The 17,674-nt window shown below is 44.9% G+C and overlaps 1 protein-coding gene across 1 annotated transcript in view; it reads left to right on the top strand.

Annotated features, from left to right (window-relative positions):
* Positions 1-10,671, top strand: part of htr4 (5-hydroxytryptamine receptor 4) — a 68,319-nt gene extending 57,648 nt beyond the window's left edge. Inside the window, exons 5-6 of the mRNA XM_056439331.1 lie at positions 525-678; positions 10,108-10,671. Coding sequence (XP_056295306.1) covers positions 525-678; positions 10,108-10,671 — 718 coding nt within the window. The remainder of the gene's footprint in view (positions 1-524; positions 679-10,107) is intronic.
* Positions 10,672-17,674: the final 7,003 nt, after the last annotated feature.

The raw sequence follows: 17,674 nt of genomic DNA, 5'->3' as shown, positions 1-17,674 counted from the left end.
ACAGAAGTGCTGATTGTTGAGAACACAGGCAGATCTAGTGGATGAGAGACTGATTGGGGGGGGGGGGGGAATTAGTTATTGATGGTTTGCATTTTTTCTTTAAATGCACCGGCAGCAAACGCCCTCTGGTCTTGCCAAAAAGCATCTCGTTAAAAATGAAAAGAGGGACTGAGTGACAGCAGGAAACAATTCCCTCCTCAGTTATCGGTCTGGTTGCACATTTTAGTGGTCCAAAAAAAACAATTGCTAAATATTTGCAATTTTATTGAATAAACAAGTTTATCTTTTATTCGTAATTTCTGTTTTGACAGCTCTTGTCAATATAATAAATCTAAAAAAAACACCTACAGGACGTTAATATTTTAAAATTATTGTTATTTGAGTATTACTTCTCTGACTATTTCCTTCCTTCTTAAAATCTTTTAATTTCCCCATTACGTCATCCTGCTCCGCAACAAGTTGAAACGTTCTCCATGTCTCCATCTGGCGTGGTGGGATCTGATTGGTTCCCCTCTCCTCTGCAGGTACTACGCTATCTGCTGCCAGCCGCTGGTGTACCAGAACAAGATGACGCCCATGCGCGTGGCTCTGATGATCGGCAGCTGCTGGGTGATTCCCGCCTTCATCTCCTTCCTGCCCATCATGCAGGGCTGGAACAGCATCGGCATCGACCACCTGGTGAGGGCCTCGGTGTGGGGGGTGATTCACCGAGCAGCTGCTTCTATATGCGGGGACGGAGGTTGTTAAATATATAGTTTTAGAAAATGAAAAGTTGATGCGATTATGAAACTCCGGCGGGGGAAGTGAAGAGTCGTCTGAGATGAAATTCTTCGCCTGAGAGAGTTTTGTGCAGGCGTAAACGCTTCCCGCGTTGCCCCGGCAACGTCATCAAAACAGAAGGTCGGGGGGGGGGGGGGTGGGGGCGCCGACACCGCGGACACGGGAGTCGAGCTCTTTCTCCATTTCAAGTGTTCACAGATGAGTCAGTGCTGAGAGGGTCTTGTGCAAGTGAGGTTCGTTGAGTTGAGAGAGAGAGAGAGAGAGAGAATCTTCCGGATCAATGTGAAATGGGGAACATGTCGGTTGAAGGTATTTAAACTATCGGAGACTTTATTCCCCTCGAGCATCCCAGGAAATATCCTTTCAAATGAACAATGGAGTGGGAGAAATCCACTGGGCCGAACTGTTGTTGATTCAAAGGGCCAGAGGACGAGAGAGAGAGAGAGATAGAGAGGGACAGAGAGAGAGAGAGGGACAGAGAGAGAGAGAGAGAGAGAGATAGAGAGGGACAGAGAGAGAGAGAGAGAGGCTGACTTCCCCAGCCCCCATTTAACTCGCTCGCCCTTTCCTGCCTTCATCTGTACGCCAGCTAAAGTTACTGCCGAGCTGACCGTCACCAGAAGGACCGGCTGGCACACACACACACACACACATACACACACACACACACACACACACACACACACACACACACACTCACACTCACACTCACACTCACACACACACACTCACACACACACACACGCGTTCTCCTCGGTCCATCTAGAGCGGTTTCCATACCCTGAGCAGCCGGTCGGCTCTGGCTCAAAGCACTGGACAGAACCAGCAGAACTCCGGAGCCCACCGGAGCCGCGGGTTCAAGTCCCGCCGCCGTCGACTCGTGGCTGGCTCCTGCTGTCTCCGCTCTGATTGGTCAGGGGTCACGTGGTCAACTTCAGTTCAACGTTGAGGCTAATTACAGCTATGAACACAAGAATGCATCCAAAGTGAATTATTATGAAGAGGGGGGTCCTGAATAAAAAGAGTTTTTCTTTTTCTTTTTTTTGTGAGCATATTTCTATGCTAATACTTTTGCACTTTGATCTAATTTATCATTATGACGTCGTCAGCTTTTACATTGTAAAAATAAAATACTAATATTTGATCAACTAAAGAAAATCTATTGTAAAAGATATTTCAAAGTAAAATATCTTGTTGCCTTAGGGTCATGTTGACCTGAATCAATATTACACCCTCCCCCCGCCTTTGGGTCTTTTTGACCCGATTCAATGTTTCACCCTCCTGTTACCTTTATATTTACTAACATATTTTACCCTTTGGGTTCAATTTGACGCCAGCAATTAAAACCTCCAGAAAATTATTAGAATTAATTGTTTCCAAGTTTAAGTGTGAGGCACTTATGTTTGTTTGTTGGAAAGAACACCGACATTAAACATTGAATGGGGTCAAATTAATCCTAATCAAAATGACCCTAAGGCAACACAAGGGTTAAACAAGTTTTGGAAAATTGCTTATGAAGTTATATTTCTCTTAAATCTCAGATTTATTCAGACGACAGATTTAAAGCTTCACAGAATTTTCGATGAAGTTAGAAGATTAGTCAATAGCAGACATCGTAATCTGTTAATCTCCTAATTTAATTTAGATGTCCCGATATATAAATGACACCCCTGTTAAAGACCTTTTGATGGTTAGAGTCTTATCGATTCATTCACATGTTTGACAGATTCTTATTTAACTTCATATATCGCATCATGTTTACTGTTTCGATATCCAATTAAAACTCAAATGGACCAAATATAGGCGATTCACGATCGTCAGAATCTCAATCGCGCCATCTTGGGGTCCACTTATTAAATGTCAGAAGAAGTTGACCTGGCGTGTCCGCTGTTTGATTATGCGAGAGCCCAGCAACCTCATGTCCTTCTGCATTACCAAAGAAAGATTTCAGCGGGGATTTGAATTGCAACGCTTTTTTACCTGATTTCACTACCAAATGTACACTTTGTGGTTAATAAGTTACCCTAGTTACCAGCACAGAGCCCGGTCACATTCCTGTAAAACAGTTTTCATTTCCGCCATCACCATGGGACATTAACAACTATTTCTGCGTTATACTTGTTGTGAAATACCACAAATGTCGGAACATCGCGCCCGTGTCTGGGTTCATATATGATCCGAGTCGCACAGCTCCGCCCAGGACGAGTGTCTGATGAAGCCGCCCAGCTCCTTCAGGACCAGCAGTGACTGGCTGGCCGTGTTGATGCTGTTCCCATGGAGCCAGTGTTTTATTTTACCTTGAAATGAATCACAGAGTAAAGGCAGACATCACGGAGTTGCCATGTTCATGGCTTCCTCCCAAGTTTCCATCCACAGTTCCTTTTGCGCAAGTGATTTTTCGCCGGCAAAAAAAAAAAAGAGATTATTGACGAGTGTGTCAATGGAAACGTGCCCACAACCCGATGTAGCAACAGAAACACATGAGAACAGTCGTAACGCTCAGACGCCGAGTGAAGTCAAGTAGATGCATGACAAGTTGAAGTAACAGCCTGTCTTGTTGAGCTGATAAACCCATATTCTGAATCATTAGTCCCACATCCAACAGTGAGGCACAGTATAATCACAAGGCACACCGCTTTGAACTGAAATCGTTCTCCAGGTTCTACCAACACATAAAAGCAAGCACGAATGTTGGGGGGACCCCAACACTGCCAGAGTTTGTTGTGGATAAGCCCTCCGCCCACCGCTCGCAAATCGGACCACCGCCCATCCAACTACTCCCGCCTACAGGCAGAGGCTTAAGCAGCAACCAATCGCTGTGAAGGAAGTGCAACGCTGGTCGGACCAATCGAGTCTATGCTACAGGACTGTTTTGAACGTGCGGACTGGGATATGTTCAGGGTCGCCGGACAACAACGCCAGTGAGTACGCGTCCTCAGTCACCGGGTTCATCAAGAAATGCATAGATGACGTTGTTCCTACCAAGTCGGTTCGGATTTATCCCAACCAGAAACCGTGGATAAATGGCGATGTTCGGCTGCACTCCGACGCGTAACACCGCCTTTGACTCGGGAATATGGCGAATACAAAGAGCCGCCACGACCTCCAGAAGACCATCGGCTCTGCCAAGCGGGAGTTCAGGAACAAGGTGGAGGAGAAGCTCAAGAGCCATGACGTGAGAGGTGTGGAAGGGCTACAGACAATCACGGACTTCAGAGGAGAACCAGCGGTGAAGAGAACTCCTCTACCTCCCTCCCAGGCGAGCTAAATACATTCTTTGCTCGGTTCGACGTGAACGGCAGCCCGCCGAAGGCAGCGCCGCCCGAGGAGACCAGCCTGCTGATCATCTCAGAGGCCGACGTGCGCAGAGCCTTCAAGCGGGTGGACATCCGGAAGGCAGCAGGTCCCGACCACATCCCGGGGCGCGCCCTCAGAGCATGTGCAGACCAGTTGGCAGGAGTCTTCGCAGACATCTTCAACCTCTCCCTGTCCCAGGCTGTTGTTCCTGAGAGCTTCAAGATGTCCACCATTGTGCCTGTCCCCAAACACCCCAAGGTAACCTGCCTGAATGACTGGAGACCCGTAGCCCTCACCTCGATTGTCAGTAAATGCTTCGAGAGGTTGGTCAAGGACTTCATTTGTTCCATGTTGCCTGCCACGCTGGACCCATGGCAATTTGCATATCGTCAAAACAGATCCACCGACGACGCAATTGCCATGGCACTTCACACCGCCCTTTCCCACCTGGAGGAGGAACTTGGTGCGAATGCTGGTTGTGGACTACAGCTCAGCGTTCAACACTATTGTTCCCGCCAAGCTCGACACCAAGCTCAGAGGTTCAGGCCTGCACTCTACCATGTGCAGCTGGATACTGGACTTCCTGTCGGGCCGCCGCCAGGTGGTGAGGATGGGCGGTACCACCTCAGAGCCGCTGACCCTCAACACGGGAGCCCCTCAGGGATGCGTGTTGAGCCCTCCTCTACTCCTGTACACCCACGACTGCACGGCCATGCACAGCTCCAACGTCATCATCAAGTTTGCTGACGACACAACAGTGTTGGGGCTGATCACCGGCACGACGAGACAGCCTATAGGGAGGAGGTTGGATCACTGGTACAGTGGTGCCAGGAGAACAGCCTCGTCCTCAACGTCAAGAAGACCAAGGAGCTGATCGTGGACTACAGGAAGCGGAGAGGAGAGCACACCCCATCTCCATAGACGGAGTTGCAGAGAGGGTCAGCAGCTTCAAGTTCCTTGGCGTGCACATCTCCGAGGACCTCACATGGACCACGCACACCACTCACGTGGTGAAAAGGGCCCAACAACGCCTGTATTTCCTTAGGCGACTGAGGAAATTCAACATGGCCCCCCGCATCCTCAGAACATTCTACACCAGTACCATCGAGAGTGTTCTGACAGGTTGCATCACCGACTGGTACGGGAACTGCACCGCCCTGGAGCGTAGGGCACTACAGAGGGTGGTGCGGTCGGCACAGTACATCGTTGGAGGTGAGCTTCCTCCATCCTGGACATATACACCAAGCGGTGCGTGGCCAGGGCCAAACGGATGCTGAAAGACAATAACCACCCGGCCACAAACTGTTCACCCTTCTACCGTCAGGCAGGCGATACCGCAGTATCAAGTGCCGACAAACAGACTGAGGGACAGCTTCTTCAGTCAGGCCATCAGGCTGCTGAACAAGGACTGAGACCCTCATTAACACTACACACCAGAACATATTCTGTGAATATCTATGGCCATGGTGTATATTTTATTACATTGTTTATATATATATATATTGTATATATATATTGTATGTATATACATATATATATATATAGTCTCAAAAAGTGTATATTTTATTACATTGTTGTATATATATATATTGTCATGATGTATATTCTATTACACTGTTTTATATATATATTGTTAATACTTTCTTCTTTTTTGTGTGTGGATATTGTATAGTTTATTCTCATTCTTATTCTTTTTTTAGTCTGCTACTGCTGTCGGGTGTTTTGCACATAAGAATTTCACGAACCGATTATACTTGTATAAAAGGGGATGTGACAATAAAAACTTGAAACTTGAAACTTGAAACACACACACACACACACACACACACACACTCACACTCACACTCACACTCACACTCACACACACACACTCACACACACACACACACGCGCGCCGTTCTCCTCGGGTCCAATTAGAGCGGTTCCATACCCTGAGCAGCCGGTCGGCTCTGGCTCAAAGCACTGGACAGAACCAGCAGAAATCCGGAGCCGCGGGTTCAAGTCCCGCCGCCGTCGACTCGTGGCTGGCTCCTGCTGTCTCCGCTCTGATTGGTCAGGGGTCACGTGGTCAACTTCAGTTCAACGTTGAGGCTAATTACAGCTATGAACACAAGAATGCATCCAAAGTGAATTATTATGAAGAGGGGGGTCCTGAATAAAAAGAGTTTTTCTTTTTCTTTTTTTTGTGAGCATATTTCTATGCTAATACTTTTGCACTTTGATCTAATTTATCATTATGACGTCGTCAGCTTTTACATTGTAAAAAATAAAAATACTAATATTTGATCAACTAAAGAAAATCTATTAAGACCAAAACGACGGCGCTGCCCTTCAAAGTAAAAGATATTTTACTTCAAAGTAAAAATATCTTCTTTTAACCCTTGTGTTGCCTTAGGGTCATTTTGACCTGAATCAATATTACACCCTCCCCCCGCCTTTGGGTCTTTTTGACCCGATTCAATGTTTCACCCTCCTGTTACCTTTATATTTACTAACATATTTTACCCTTTGGGTTCAATTTGACGCCAGCAATTAAAACCTCCAGAAAATTATTAGAATTAATATTGTTTTCCAAGTTTAAGTGTGAGGCACTTTATGTTTGTTTGTTGACTACCGAAAGAACACCGACATTAAACATTGAATGGGGTCAAATTAATCCTAAAGCGGGGGGAGGGTGTAATATTGATTCGGGTCAAAATGACCCTAAGGCAACACAAGGGTTAAACAAGTTTTGGAAAAATTGCTTATGAAGTTATATTTCTCTCTTAAATCTCAGATTTATTCAGACGACAGATTTAAAGCTTCACAGAATTTTCGATGAAGTTAGAAGATTAGTCAAAAGCAGACATCGTAATCTGTTAATCTCCTAATTTAATTTAGATGTCCCGATATATAAATGACACCCCTGTTAAAGACCTTTTGATGGTTAGAGTCTTATCGTATTCATTCACATGTTTGACAGATTCTTATTTAACTTCATATATCGCATCATGCTAATTTGAGTATTTTCAGAGGAACACATTAACGAGTTTATTTGCACTTATTAATATGTAGATGACGTATTGAGATCTTTTTTTGTACAATTACGACAATTTACTGTTTCTGATATCCAATTAAAACTCAAATGGACCAAATATAGGGCGTATTCACGTGACGTCAGAATCTCAATCGCGCCATCTTGGGGTCCACTTATTAAATGTCAGAAGAAGTTGACCTGGCTATCGTGTCCGCTGTTTGATTATGCGAGAGCCCAGCAACCTCATGTCCTTCTGCATTACCAAAGAAAGATTTCAGCGGTTGGATTTGAATATTTGCAACGCTTTTTTACCTGATTTCACTCGCTCAACACTTTGTGGTTAATTCGCTAGTTACCCCTAGTTACCAGCACAGAGCCCGGTCACATTCCTGTAAAACAGTTTTCATTTCCGCTATCGACCATGGGACATTAACAACTATTTCTGCGTTATACTTGTTGTGGAAATACCACAAATGTCGGAACATCAAGCGCCCCGTGTCTGGGTTCATATATGATCCGTAGTCGCACAGCTCCGCCTCCAGGACGAGTGTCTGATGAAGCCGCTTCCAGCTCCTTCAGGACCAGCAGTGACTGTTTGGCTGGCCGTGCTGATGCTGTTCCCATGGAGCCAGTGTTTTATTTTACCTTGAAATGAATCACAGAGTAAAGGCAGACATCGCCCCACGGAGTTGCCATGTTCATGGCTTCCTCCCAAGTTTCCATCCACAGTTCCTTTTGCGCAAGTGAAAGACATTGTGAAAAATTTTTTCGCCGCGAAAAAGCAAAAGAGAGAGATTGATTTAGAGTTATATTGACGAGTGTCAATGGAAACGTGCCCACAACCCATATTCTGAATCATTAGTCCCACATCCAACAGTGAGGCACAGTATAATCACAAGGCACACCGCTTTGAACTGAAATCGTGTCTCTTTCAGGATATAATGGTCATTTCTAAGGGAAGAGCCGCATACAAGCAAGCAAAACAATGCCGTGGTGGGACCCCAACATGGCCGCCAGAGTTTGTTGTGGTCACGTGAGTGAATACGCTCGATAGACATTTTCCTAAATACATGTGGAAGGAAACATACATGTAAGTTAGTCAAACTGATTAAAAAAACCTTTTATAGCCTAAATAAATGATCTTCTCCTTTTTAATCACACAATAACATTTTCAGAAATCAAAATGTAAAATACAGACATGACAGTTTCGATGTTAACAATCAGTTTACTTTAATAAGGTGTGAAGATGGTATCATTTAATCATTTATCACCCGACTGGAGCTTCGTCCATATGATTTTCCAGAGATGATTCCCAAAAAAGCATTTTGTTTCATGGCTCAAAAGATTTAAGGGGGACTGAGTGACAATAACTGCTTCCAATCTGCCCTTTGGCAAGACTTTAGTGGAATAAATCCATATTATACAGAAAATAACTATACACACCATGAGAGAGAGAGAGAGAGAGAGAGAGAGAGAGCTCTGTCAACTGTACCTGCATGAAGTACAGATAAAAATAGATATTTATTCCCTCTTTATCGTCTTATCGTGAGCTTTCCTGCAGCGGCGGCCGTGACCTTGACGCTAACATGGAAACACTTTTAAAAAAGTCGGGCCCTTCATAAAAGAGAAGCTCCGTCTACACGCCGGGCTTTCATCATGCAGCGATGCGAATGGATACCTGCGTGGTTCATCTCGTAGCCCTGAGCCGACGCCCCCCCCCCCCCCACAGAGATGAGATGATAGTGGAGGAAAGAATAAACTGTGATGGGACATCGCTGTGATGAATGGAGACGTGGAGAGCCTCCTGAGGAGACCGCCGGACTTTAAGTGGGATGCCGTGGAGTCTGGAGGTGTTTTCAAGTCGGGGCGTCGTGAGGATATTCCAACTCTCAGTGACTCAGATGGGACGTCATGTGACTGAGTCTTTAGCGGGATTGGACAGCTGACCTGCTTCAGGGCGACTTTATTCAATTCAGTCCTCTGGCAAAGGACCTGTGGTAAAAGGCCTCTGGCAAAAGGCCTCTGGTAAAGGACCTGTGGCAAAGGGCCTCTGAGAAAGGGCCTCTGGTAAAGGACCTATGGCAAAGGACCTATGGCAAAGGGTCTCTGGCAAAGGGCCTGTGGCAAAGGACCTGTGGCGAAGGGCCTCTGTCAAAGCACCACTGGCAAAGGACCTCTGGCAAAGGACCTCTGGCAAAGGGCCTCTGGTAAAAGGGCCTCTGGTAAAAGGCCTCTGGCAAAGGATGTCTGGCAAAAGGCCTCTGTCAAAGGGCCACTGGCAAAGGGCCTCTGGTAAAAGGCCTCTGGCAAAGTCTGGCAAAAGGCCTCTGTCAAAGGGCCACTGGCAAAGGGCCTCTGGTAAAAGGCCTCTGGCAAAGGTCTTCTGGCAAAGGACCTATGGCAAAGTTCTTCTGGCAGAGGGCCTCTGGCAAAAGGCCTCTGTCAAAGGGCCACTGGCAAAGGGCCTCTGGTAAAAGGCCTCTGGCAAAGGTCTTCTGGCAAAGGTCTTTTGGCAAAGGGCCACTGGCAGAGGGCCTGTGGCAAAGGGCCTCTGGTAAAAGGCCTCTGGCAAAGGTCTTCTGGCAAAGGTCTTCTGGCAAAGGGCCACTGGCAGAGGGCCTCTGGCAAAAGGCCTCTGTCAAAGGGCCACTGGCAAAGGGCCTCTGGTAAAAGGCCTCTGGCAAAGGTCTTCTGGCAAAGGGCCACTGGCAGAGGGCCTGTGGCAAAGGGCCTGTTGTTAAGGGTATCTGGCAAAGGGACATCGAGTCCTTATGGATGTCAAAGTGGCCTTAAGCACTAACCCCCTCATAATGATGATAGCCCATTTGTTCCCAGAATGCATTTCTTCCTCTTTTGGTCACCACACGGACCTCGTTCCAACATCTGAATGCAGAAGGTGGCGCGAGGCTCTTCCGTCTCTCTTTTCTCACGATGGTTACTTTGAGCTGAACCGTCGTTTCACTGGTTGTCCGTCCGGCCGCCGACTTCTCACGGGACTTTTCCCCCTCCACCAGATCGAAGAGCGTCGCCACAGCGACGGCACCAACTCCACGTCCTGCGTCTTCATGGTGAACAAGCCGTACGCCCTCACCTGCTCCGTGGTGGCCTTCTACATCCCGCTGGTCCTCATGGTGCTGGCCTACCAGAGGATCTACGTCACGGCCCGCGCCCACGCCCTGCAGATCAGCATGCTGAAGCGGGCGGGCGGAGCCGGCACGGACTCCGCCGACAACCAGCGCAACCACCGCATGCGGACCGAGACCAAGGCGGCGAAGACCCTGTGCATCATCATGGGTTGCTTCTGCCTGTGCTGGGCGCCGTTCTTCATCACCAACGTGGTGGACCCCTTTATAGACTACACGGTGCCGGACAAGCTGTGGGCCGCCTGCCTGTGGCTGGGCTACATCAACTCCATGCTGAACCCCATCCTCTACGCCTTCCTCAACAAGTCCTTCCGCCGTGCCTTCCTCATCATCCTGTGCTGCGGGAAGAAGAGGTACCGCCGGTCGTCCATCCTGGGGTCCGGCGCCCCCTGCACCGCCACGCAGATCAACGGCTCCACACACGTGCTCAAGTAAGTCCTCCACGCCACGTTCAGGGTCCGGGTTCCGGCTCTGCGGTTATGAGCGTTGTGCTCGAAGTGAGTAGTTCCTGCTTTGCGCTCGGACGATGTTTTTGTGTCGTGAAGTCGTGTTGTCGTGTGCTGGTTTGTTGTTCGATTGTTGCTTTTATGTCACGCAATTGGGTTAAAAGTCAAATTGTTGTCATTTCAATAGAATATTTGGAGAAAATTGGCTTTTTTCTCATAGATTTACCACTTTCTTCTGGAAATCTTTGCATTTAAATTGTTTTTTTGCTAACAGATCTTCACCTTAACAATTCCTGTTTTTGACTTCTTTCCCTGCATGTTGCTGTGGTGATCGTACAGAATACAGACGGGGGCCATTAATCCTCCATCTCCAGTCAAATATACTGCAGACGTCTATTGAATAACGGTCGGGGGGGTCAAACGACAAGTAGCAACGTGGCAACGTGATGAAAAATGATTCGTTTTCGGGGGATGGGGGGGTGACTTTATCTCCGTGACTACCCTCCAAGACTGGACTCGTTATTCTCCCGGAGATAAGACTCAGACCTATGACCTGGATTTCGGAGCGGCTCATGGCAAAAAACGTAATCTCCACGTGTTTCCATCCACGATCTTATCGGGGCTCAATAACCACGAGCGGAGCAGCTCATTTTTAATAGAATCCTTGTTATTGCTCCGAAGGTTAAATAATCGCGGAGGTGGAACATTTGATCTAAAGTGGGATCTCGTATAGGTGTAGTTCGTGGTGCGTGAAATGTATAAATAATATATCGTTTTACTCTTTCCTTTTCCTAAGTGCACACAAAAAAATGTACAGTTTGTTGCAGCAGGATGCCATATTAGCTTTGGACACACACACACACACACACACACACAGGACCGATCCCATTATCCCCCTCAGGAGATAATAATTATAATTAGAGAGCGATAAGCCAGTTAATCAGAGGAGAGATTTAACAAACACACTGTAGCTGAACAGATGACACGCCGTCATAAATACTACATAATAATAATAATGCATTCGCTTTGCATTTAGCGGCTCGATGAGTCACAAGGTGTGAGCGTAGAGCGGAGCGCCAACCAAACCGCTAAGTGGCCGAAGCTCATGAGCAACACACGGTCTGACGGCGAGGCACAGAGTTTCATTTATTTAGAGGAGGCGCTTTTAGAGGCTTTTTTAATATACCAAAATAAATCAGTCTGACTCTCTAAAAGCCCCTCCCCCAACGAGAGGAGTCGCCCCCTGGCTGTCAGAAGAGAGAAGGCAGCTTTAACCCATAAAGCGTAGACTTCTATATAACCAGAGGAGTCGCCCCCTGGCGGTCAGAAGAGAGAAGGCAGCTTTAACACATAAAGCGTAGACTTCTATATAACCAGAGGAGTCGCCCCCTGGTGGTCAGGAGAGAGACCCAAAGATGTGTCTTTTTAACATCGATGCAATGAAACACATTTTTTTAAAGATGTTCTGACACAGAAAGGTAGTAGAACAATACATCTCCTGAGTCGTATTACAACACCTTTGAGACTCGTGTTGGAGCTCCAGGAAAGTGATTTTAAAAAGTGCTTTTTTAATTTAACTCTCGATTTCTGCCGTTGTGATTTCGACATTTTTTAATCCCCGCTCTGACATTTCTGGACAACCTCCAGAGAGTTGTTACTGCGGATTGATGAGGAAGATATTAGTGTGAGCCCGGTCCACATGGAAGTCATCTGGACCCTCATTATTTTACTGAGGAGTAAGTACTGCAGGAATAAAAGAGCATTTATTCACACAGGAATTGATACACCAGGTATTTGTGATATTTTCAGAGGTTGTCTGGGTTATGAATCTTTAATTCTGCAGCGAAGATTTAACCAAAGACGGTCGTGATGTAATCACAGGCCTGTGTCAGTGGTATTTCACCAATGTGGCCACAACATTCCCTGTTTTTCAGGCTTTTGATGAGACTATATTAAATGATAAATTAAAAGATGAACCACACTGTTGTACAATATGTGTAGAAATACATGTTGTTAATAGAAATAACCATTGTAAACATGAGATTATGTCCTCAATCGCTAGTTCTAAGTCTTCTTTAATACAGGAGGATGTTCATTTAGTGAAGCATGGTTTACTTTAGGGCGGGGCTTGCTTTTGACTGTATCGCTGTTTTCGTCTCACAGTGTGTTTTCATCAAATTAATAACACTCAGTTACTTCTGGTTGCAAGAAATCAAGATGACGACGGCCAAAAACATATTAAAAATATTATTTTAACTGCTGTTTTTTATTATTATTATGAATCTGTTAGCTTTTATTCGAATCTATTCAAACGCCGAAGCCAATTGAACACCCAGGAGTTTTGAAGGAAAAACAAAAAGATATGCTCAGTAATTCAGAATTCAGCCTGCAGGACCACAGCGTCAATAAAGGTCTCTGCAGGAGGAACGTTCGACACTAATGGCCTCCTTCCCCTCCCCTCCCCCCCTCCCCCTCCCCCCCTACTGAACGCCATCATCAGCGGCTTTTTCAGAAAATGCAATACCACGAGTCCTTACAAGTCGGGATTCATTCCCAGTGACATTTCTGAATGTTATTGCTCACCACTGAAATAATTGATGTTTTGCTTCATATCGGCAGAGGAACCATTACCGTGCACGCTCGTCCATTATATCGCTCATTATATAGTATATATATAAATACATATAGTGTGCTTTTCATAGGAACTCCTTTTATCCAAAGTGCATGGGGAGACGCGGTTGCCAAGCAACTAATACCTGCACATCACGATGACGAAGAGGATGGCGAAGAGGTATATATATATATATACATATGTATATATATATATACATATGTATATATATATACATATGGTTCGTAAGCTTACTCACACACACAATTGGAGCAAATTCTGTGCATGGAAAAAAAGATAAAACAAGATAAAAACACAAATATACTGCAAAGGAATTTGAAATAGTGAGTTAATAAATGCAGTGAAAAGACATCGATAGACTTCCCTAAAGAAAAGATCCGTTCTCTTTCTTTTGTTCCTCCTCTGAGAGACTTCAAACAGCCAGCTTTCGTAGCTATACCCACAAAAAAAGAATGCATCGTAAATTCGTAGATAATGTTCAAAATTGGGCTGGAATTGCACAAAAAATGAGGAGATATCGTATAACCTGTTGTATAAGTACACTGAGAGGGCCGAGACCGTGAAGAGATATGTAGACGATTACAAATAGTTCCAGTGTGAGGAGGCGGGGATAGAGGTGCTCTCGTTTATTTGATCTTTTTAACAACCGGGCAGCTGCGTTTTTAATCGAAGACGGGAGCCGTCGGCCTGAGAAAAAGCCTCTTCGGAGGGAGTTCCACGAAGGCGTCTCTCTGGATCAGAAGGTGATAGGAAATGCCTGCTGGTTGTGAAAAGGTGCGAGAGGTCTCGCTGTGTCTGACTCTAAAACGATGAATGAACTTGCTGCCTTTGCTTTGCCTCCAAGGAAAAGTGGAAATTAAAAAAACATCGACATACGAGGCTTTTCGAAGAATGAAGATCATCCCGGTCCACGCCAACGTCTTCATATCCAACGAATGAGATGAAACGGCCGCCAGACCAAAGCGACCATTAAAGTGATGCCTCGTCCCCGTCGACGGGTGACGCAAGAGTTACGAGTCTCCTCCGCTTCCCATCTCGCCCTCGAGTCTCACCGGTGGTTAAATCTCTGGTCTCCGGCTTCAAAGAGAAAGGTCTCCATTGGACCCCAGAACATAAATAATGATCAACAGGAGGCTGATAGGATTGTTAATCAATACAAATAGTCTCAAGATCAACTGGGTTGTAATCGTCCCGCCTGCAGGGCGAAGAAGATCGCCGTTCCTTGTTCTTGTCAGTGGAGGTCGATAAAGGTTTGTTGGTAACGTGGACGAAAGGTCTCAATGGACAGATAGGACCGTATTGCAGGATCACTTAACCTACTTCTTTCCGAATTACCGCAACAGAAAGACATTCAACCATTTCTGAAGACTCGATTAACACAAGTATAACGTCAATGAAATGAGGAAGTCGATACTTTGCTTCACGCATCGACACTTAGGGGTCTCGTCTTCATCGGGTTGTCGTAGGAGGTTGTCTCCGGGTTGAATGAACACATAATGACACGTGACATGCAACCATTGGTTTGTGGACAGCGGTTTTATGTGTCTACATGTTGGCAGTGACCATATTTGGACGCTGTGTCCGTCTCTGGTAATGCCTCCACTGCTTTATGGTCTAAATGGACCATAGTGTACTAAATGATGACATCATGCTGTATAGAAGAAGACTTGAAACTAGAGATTGAGGCATAAACTCATGTTTACAATGTTTACTGAGGGAATACATCAAGAGAGAAGTAGAGTCACTATATAGACTTCTATACAACCAGAGGGTTGTTTGAGCAACTCGTGTTTACAGCCCAACATCAACACAACCCGTCTGTCTGCTCTTTACAAGGAAACCCACGAGGCTCAGCGGCCTGAAGCCGTATGGAAAAGGAAAGATAAACTCAACGTGATGTCCGATTGAAAATATCTTGGAATCATCCGAGATTTGAATCTATCATTTAAAAAACATATATCCGGTACCTTTTAGGGATACGCAACCATTCATACACAACCAAACTCTTCACGCACGCTGTGATCTTTACCCCACACAATACACGGTTTTACCGGCTGGGCACAAGCTACTCTGACCAGGAGCGTTAACCATGGCAACAGAGTTCAACAGTACAATCTATCAAACCTTTTGCAGACGCTTCCCTCGTCTTTAAGGGTCTGAATCGGTTCATGATGCAGAAGGTGGAGCAGATTTGGGCATTTATCTGCTGCTAAGTGACTTTTATTCGCCGCTGGAATGACTTCAGATGCACAAAGTATCAGGAAATGTTCTGTATCACCCAAATACTAGATATAATATAAGACCTAAAGACGTTACCTTGGCTGAAAGACATCAATGTAGTCCGACTCTCTGCTGGTCCGGGTTCATTTAAAGCACTTTATTTTTTTACCATTTCCTGTATTTTATTTATCCAGGACTCATTATGTTGGTTCTTGTCTATTTGTGGACTACAATCAGAGTATCGTGAAGGACAATTTAGTTTTTAAGTAATATTTAGATTATTTGCCCTATCTTTTATGTCTTACAGTCTTCTATTTGATGCATGTGACCAACATCTATCTATCTATCTATCTATTCATCTATCGATCTATCCTACCTACCTACCTACCTATCTATCTATCTATCTATCTATCTATCTATCTATCTATCTATCTATCTACCTACCTACCTACCTACCTACCTATCTATCTACACTCAAAAAAACGATTCAAGCCCTTCTTAGAGGTGACACATTTAAATATTGTTTGATACATTTAAATAAATCAATTACAAAACGAAGATATTTATATTGAATGGGTGTAACACAAAATGTATGAATACTTTCATTTATTAGATTTATTTAGGTTACACTCACAAAAACGATTCAAGCCCTTTTTAGAGGGGACACATTTAAATATTGTTTGATACATTTATATAAATCAATTACAAAAATAGATGTTTATATTTAATGGGTGTAACACAAAATGTATGAATACTTTCATTTATTAGATTTATTTAGGTTAGATGGTGTGCGTATCAACTCAAAATAAATGTGTTTCATTGAGGACTACCCTTTGCGCATGCGCCTTCTGAAAATCAGTTGTTTGCATGAGGTGAAGACACTTCCAAGCCTGTACGGTGGTGTGGTGGCTAGCACTGTCGACTCACAGCCAGAGGTCCGTGGGTTCAATTCCCACTCGGGGTGTTCCTTCTGTGTGGAGTTTGCATATTTTGTTAGTTAGTTAGTTTATATTTTGAGTTGGACAAACATAAATTAATTTAATTTAATGAATATCGTTATTTTATTTTAGATGTATTTGATACAAATGAGTTGGACTAATTTAATTACATTTTATTGCACTGATGTGCTAAATTTGAGTTGGAGTTGCATATACTTATTGGATGGAAAACCTGCCAACAATTTAATTGAGTTCATCCAATGAGTCATTTCTTTGAGTGTACCTACCTACCTACCTATCTACCTACCTACCTATCTACCTATCTATCTACCTACCTATATACCTACCTACCTATCTACCTACCTACCCACCCACCCATCTACCTGCCTGCCACCCACCCACCTATCTACCCACCCATCTACCTGCACCCACCCACCCATCTACCTACCTGCACCTGCCATCTACCTGCCACCTGCCACATACCTACATACCTACCTATCTATCTGCCTACCTATCTACCTACCTATCTATCTATCTACCTACATACCTACCTATCTACCTCCCTACCTACCTACCTACCTATCTATCTACCTATCTACCTACCTACCTATCTACCTACCTACCTACCTACATACCTATCTACCTACCTACATACCTACGTACCTATTTTATTTTATTTTATTTTTTATTTTTATTTATTTAACCAGGAAATGCCTCATTGAGATTAAAAATCTCCTTTACAAGAGTGTCCTGGCCAAGACAGCAGCAGCACGTCACACAAAGTTTCTACAATACAACATAAAACATAAAACAGTGACAGACAATATATAAAACGAAAAACTAAATCACAGCATGAATAAAACCAAAACTAAGTCTCAAGTCAACACGACCCAGCTCACACAGGAGCACATACCGCCGTCATATAAAACATCGACAGCTCGATGAATTTCCCTCCAATATTTTCAATCTATTTTTAAAAACACCTAAGGAGACCGGCTCCCGGAGACCCAGGTCTGTCTGCAGCAAATTCCAAGCCGCAGGAGCAGCAAACTTAAAACCTCTTTTCCCCATTTCCAAACGGACGTGATGGACGGAGAGCAAGAGGAGGCCTTGAGCAGAGGTCACAGAGCGAAGATGGTAGCTTCCAGGGTTTTTCAGCTGAATTAGCGTCCAAAGATACGATGGAAGTACGTGGAGAATAG

Source organism: Pseudoliparis swirei, chromosome 19 (genome assembly GCF_029220125.1).
Source record: "Pseudoliparis swirei isolate HS2019 ecotype Mariana Trench chromosome 19, NWPU_hadal_v1, whole genome shotgun sequence".
Classification (NCBI taxonomy): domain Eukaryota; kingdom Metazoa; phylum Chordata; class Actinopteri; order Perciformes; family Liparidae; genus Pseudoliparis; species Pseudoliparis swirei.
The sequence above is the reverse complement of the archived record's forward strand: the minus strand, read 5'-3'. Positions and strand labels throughout refer to the sequence as shown.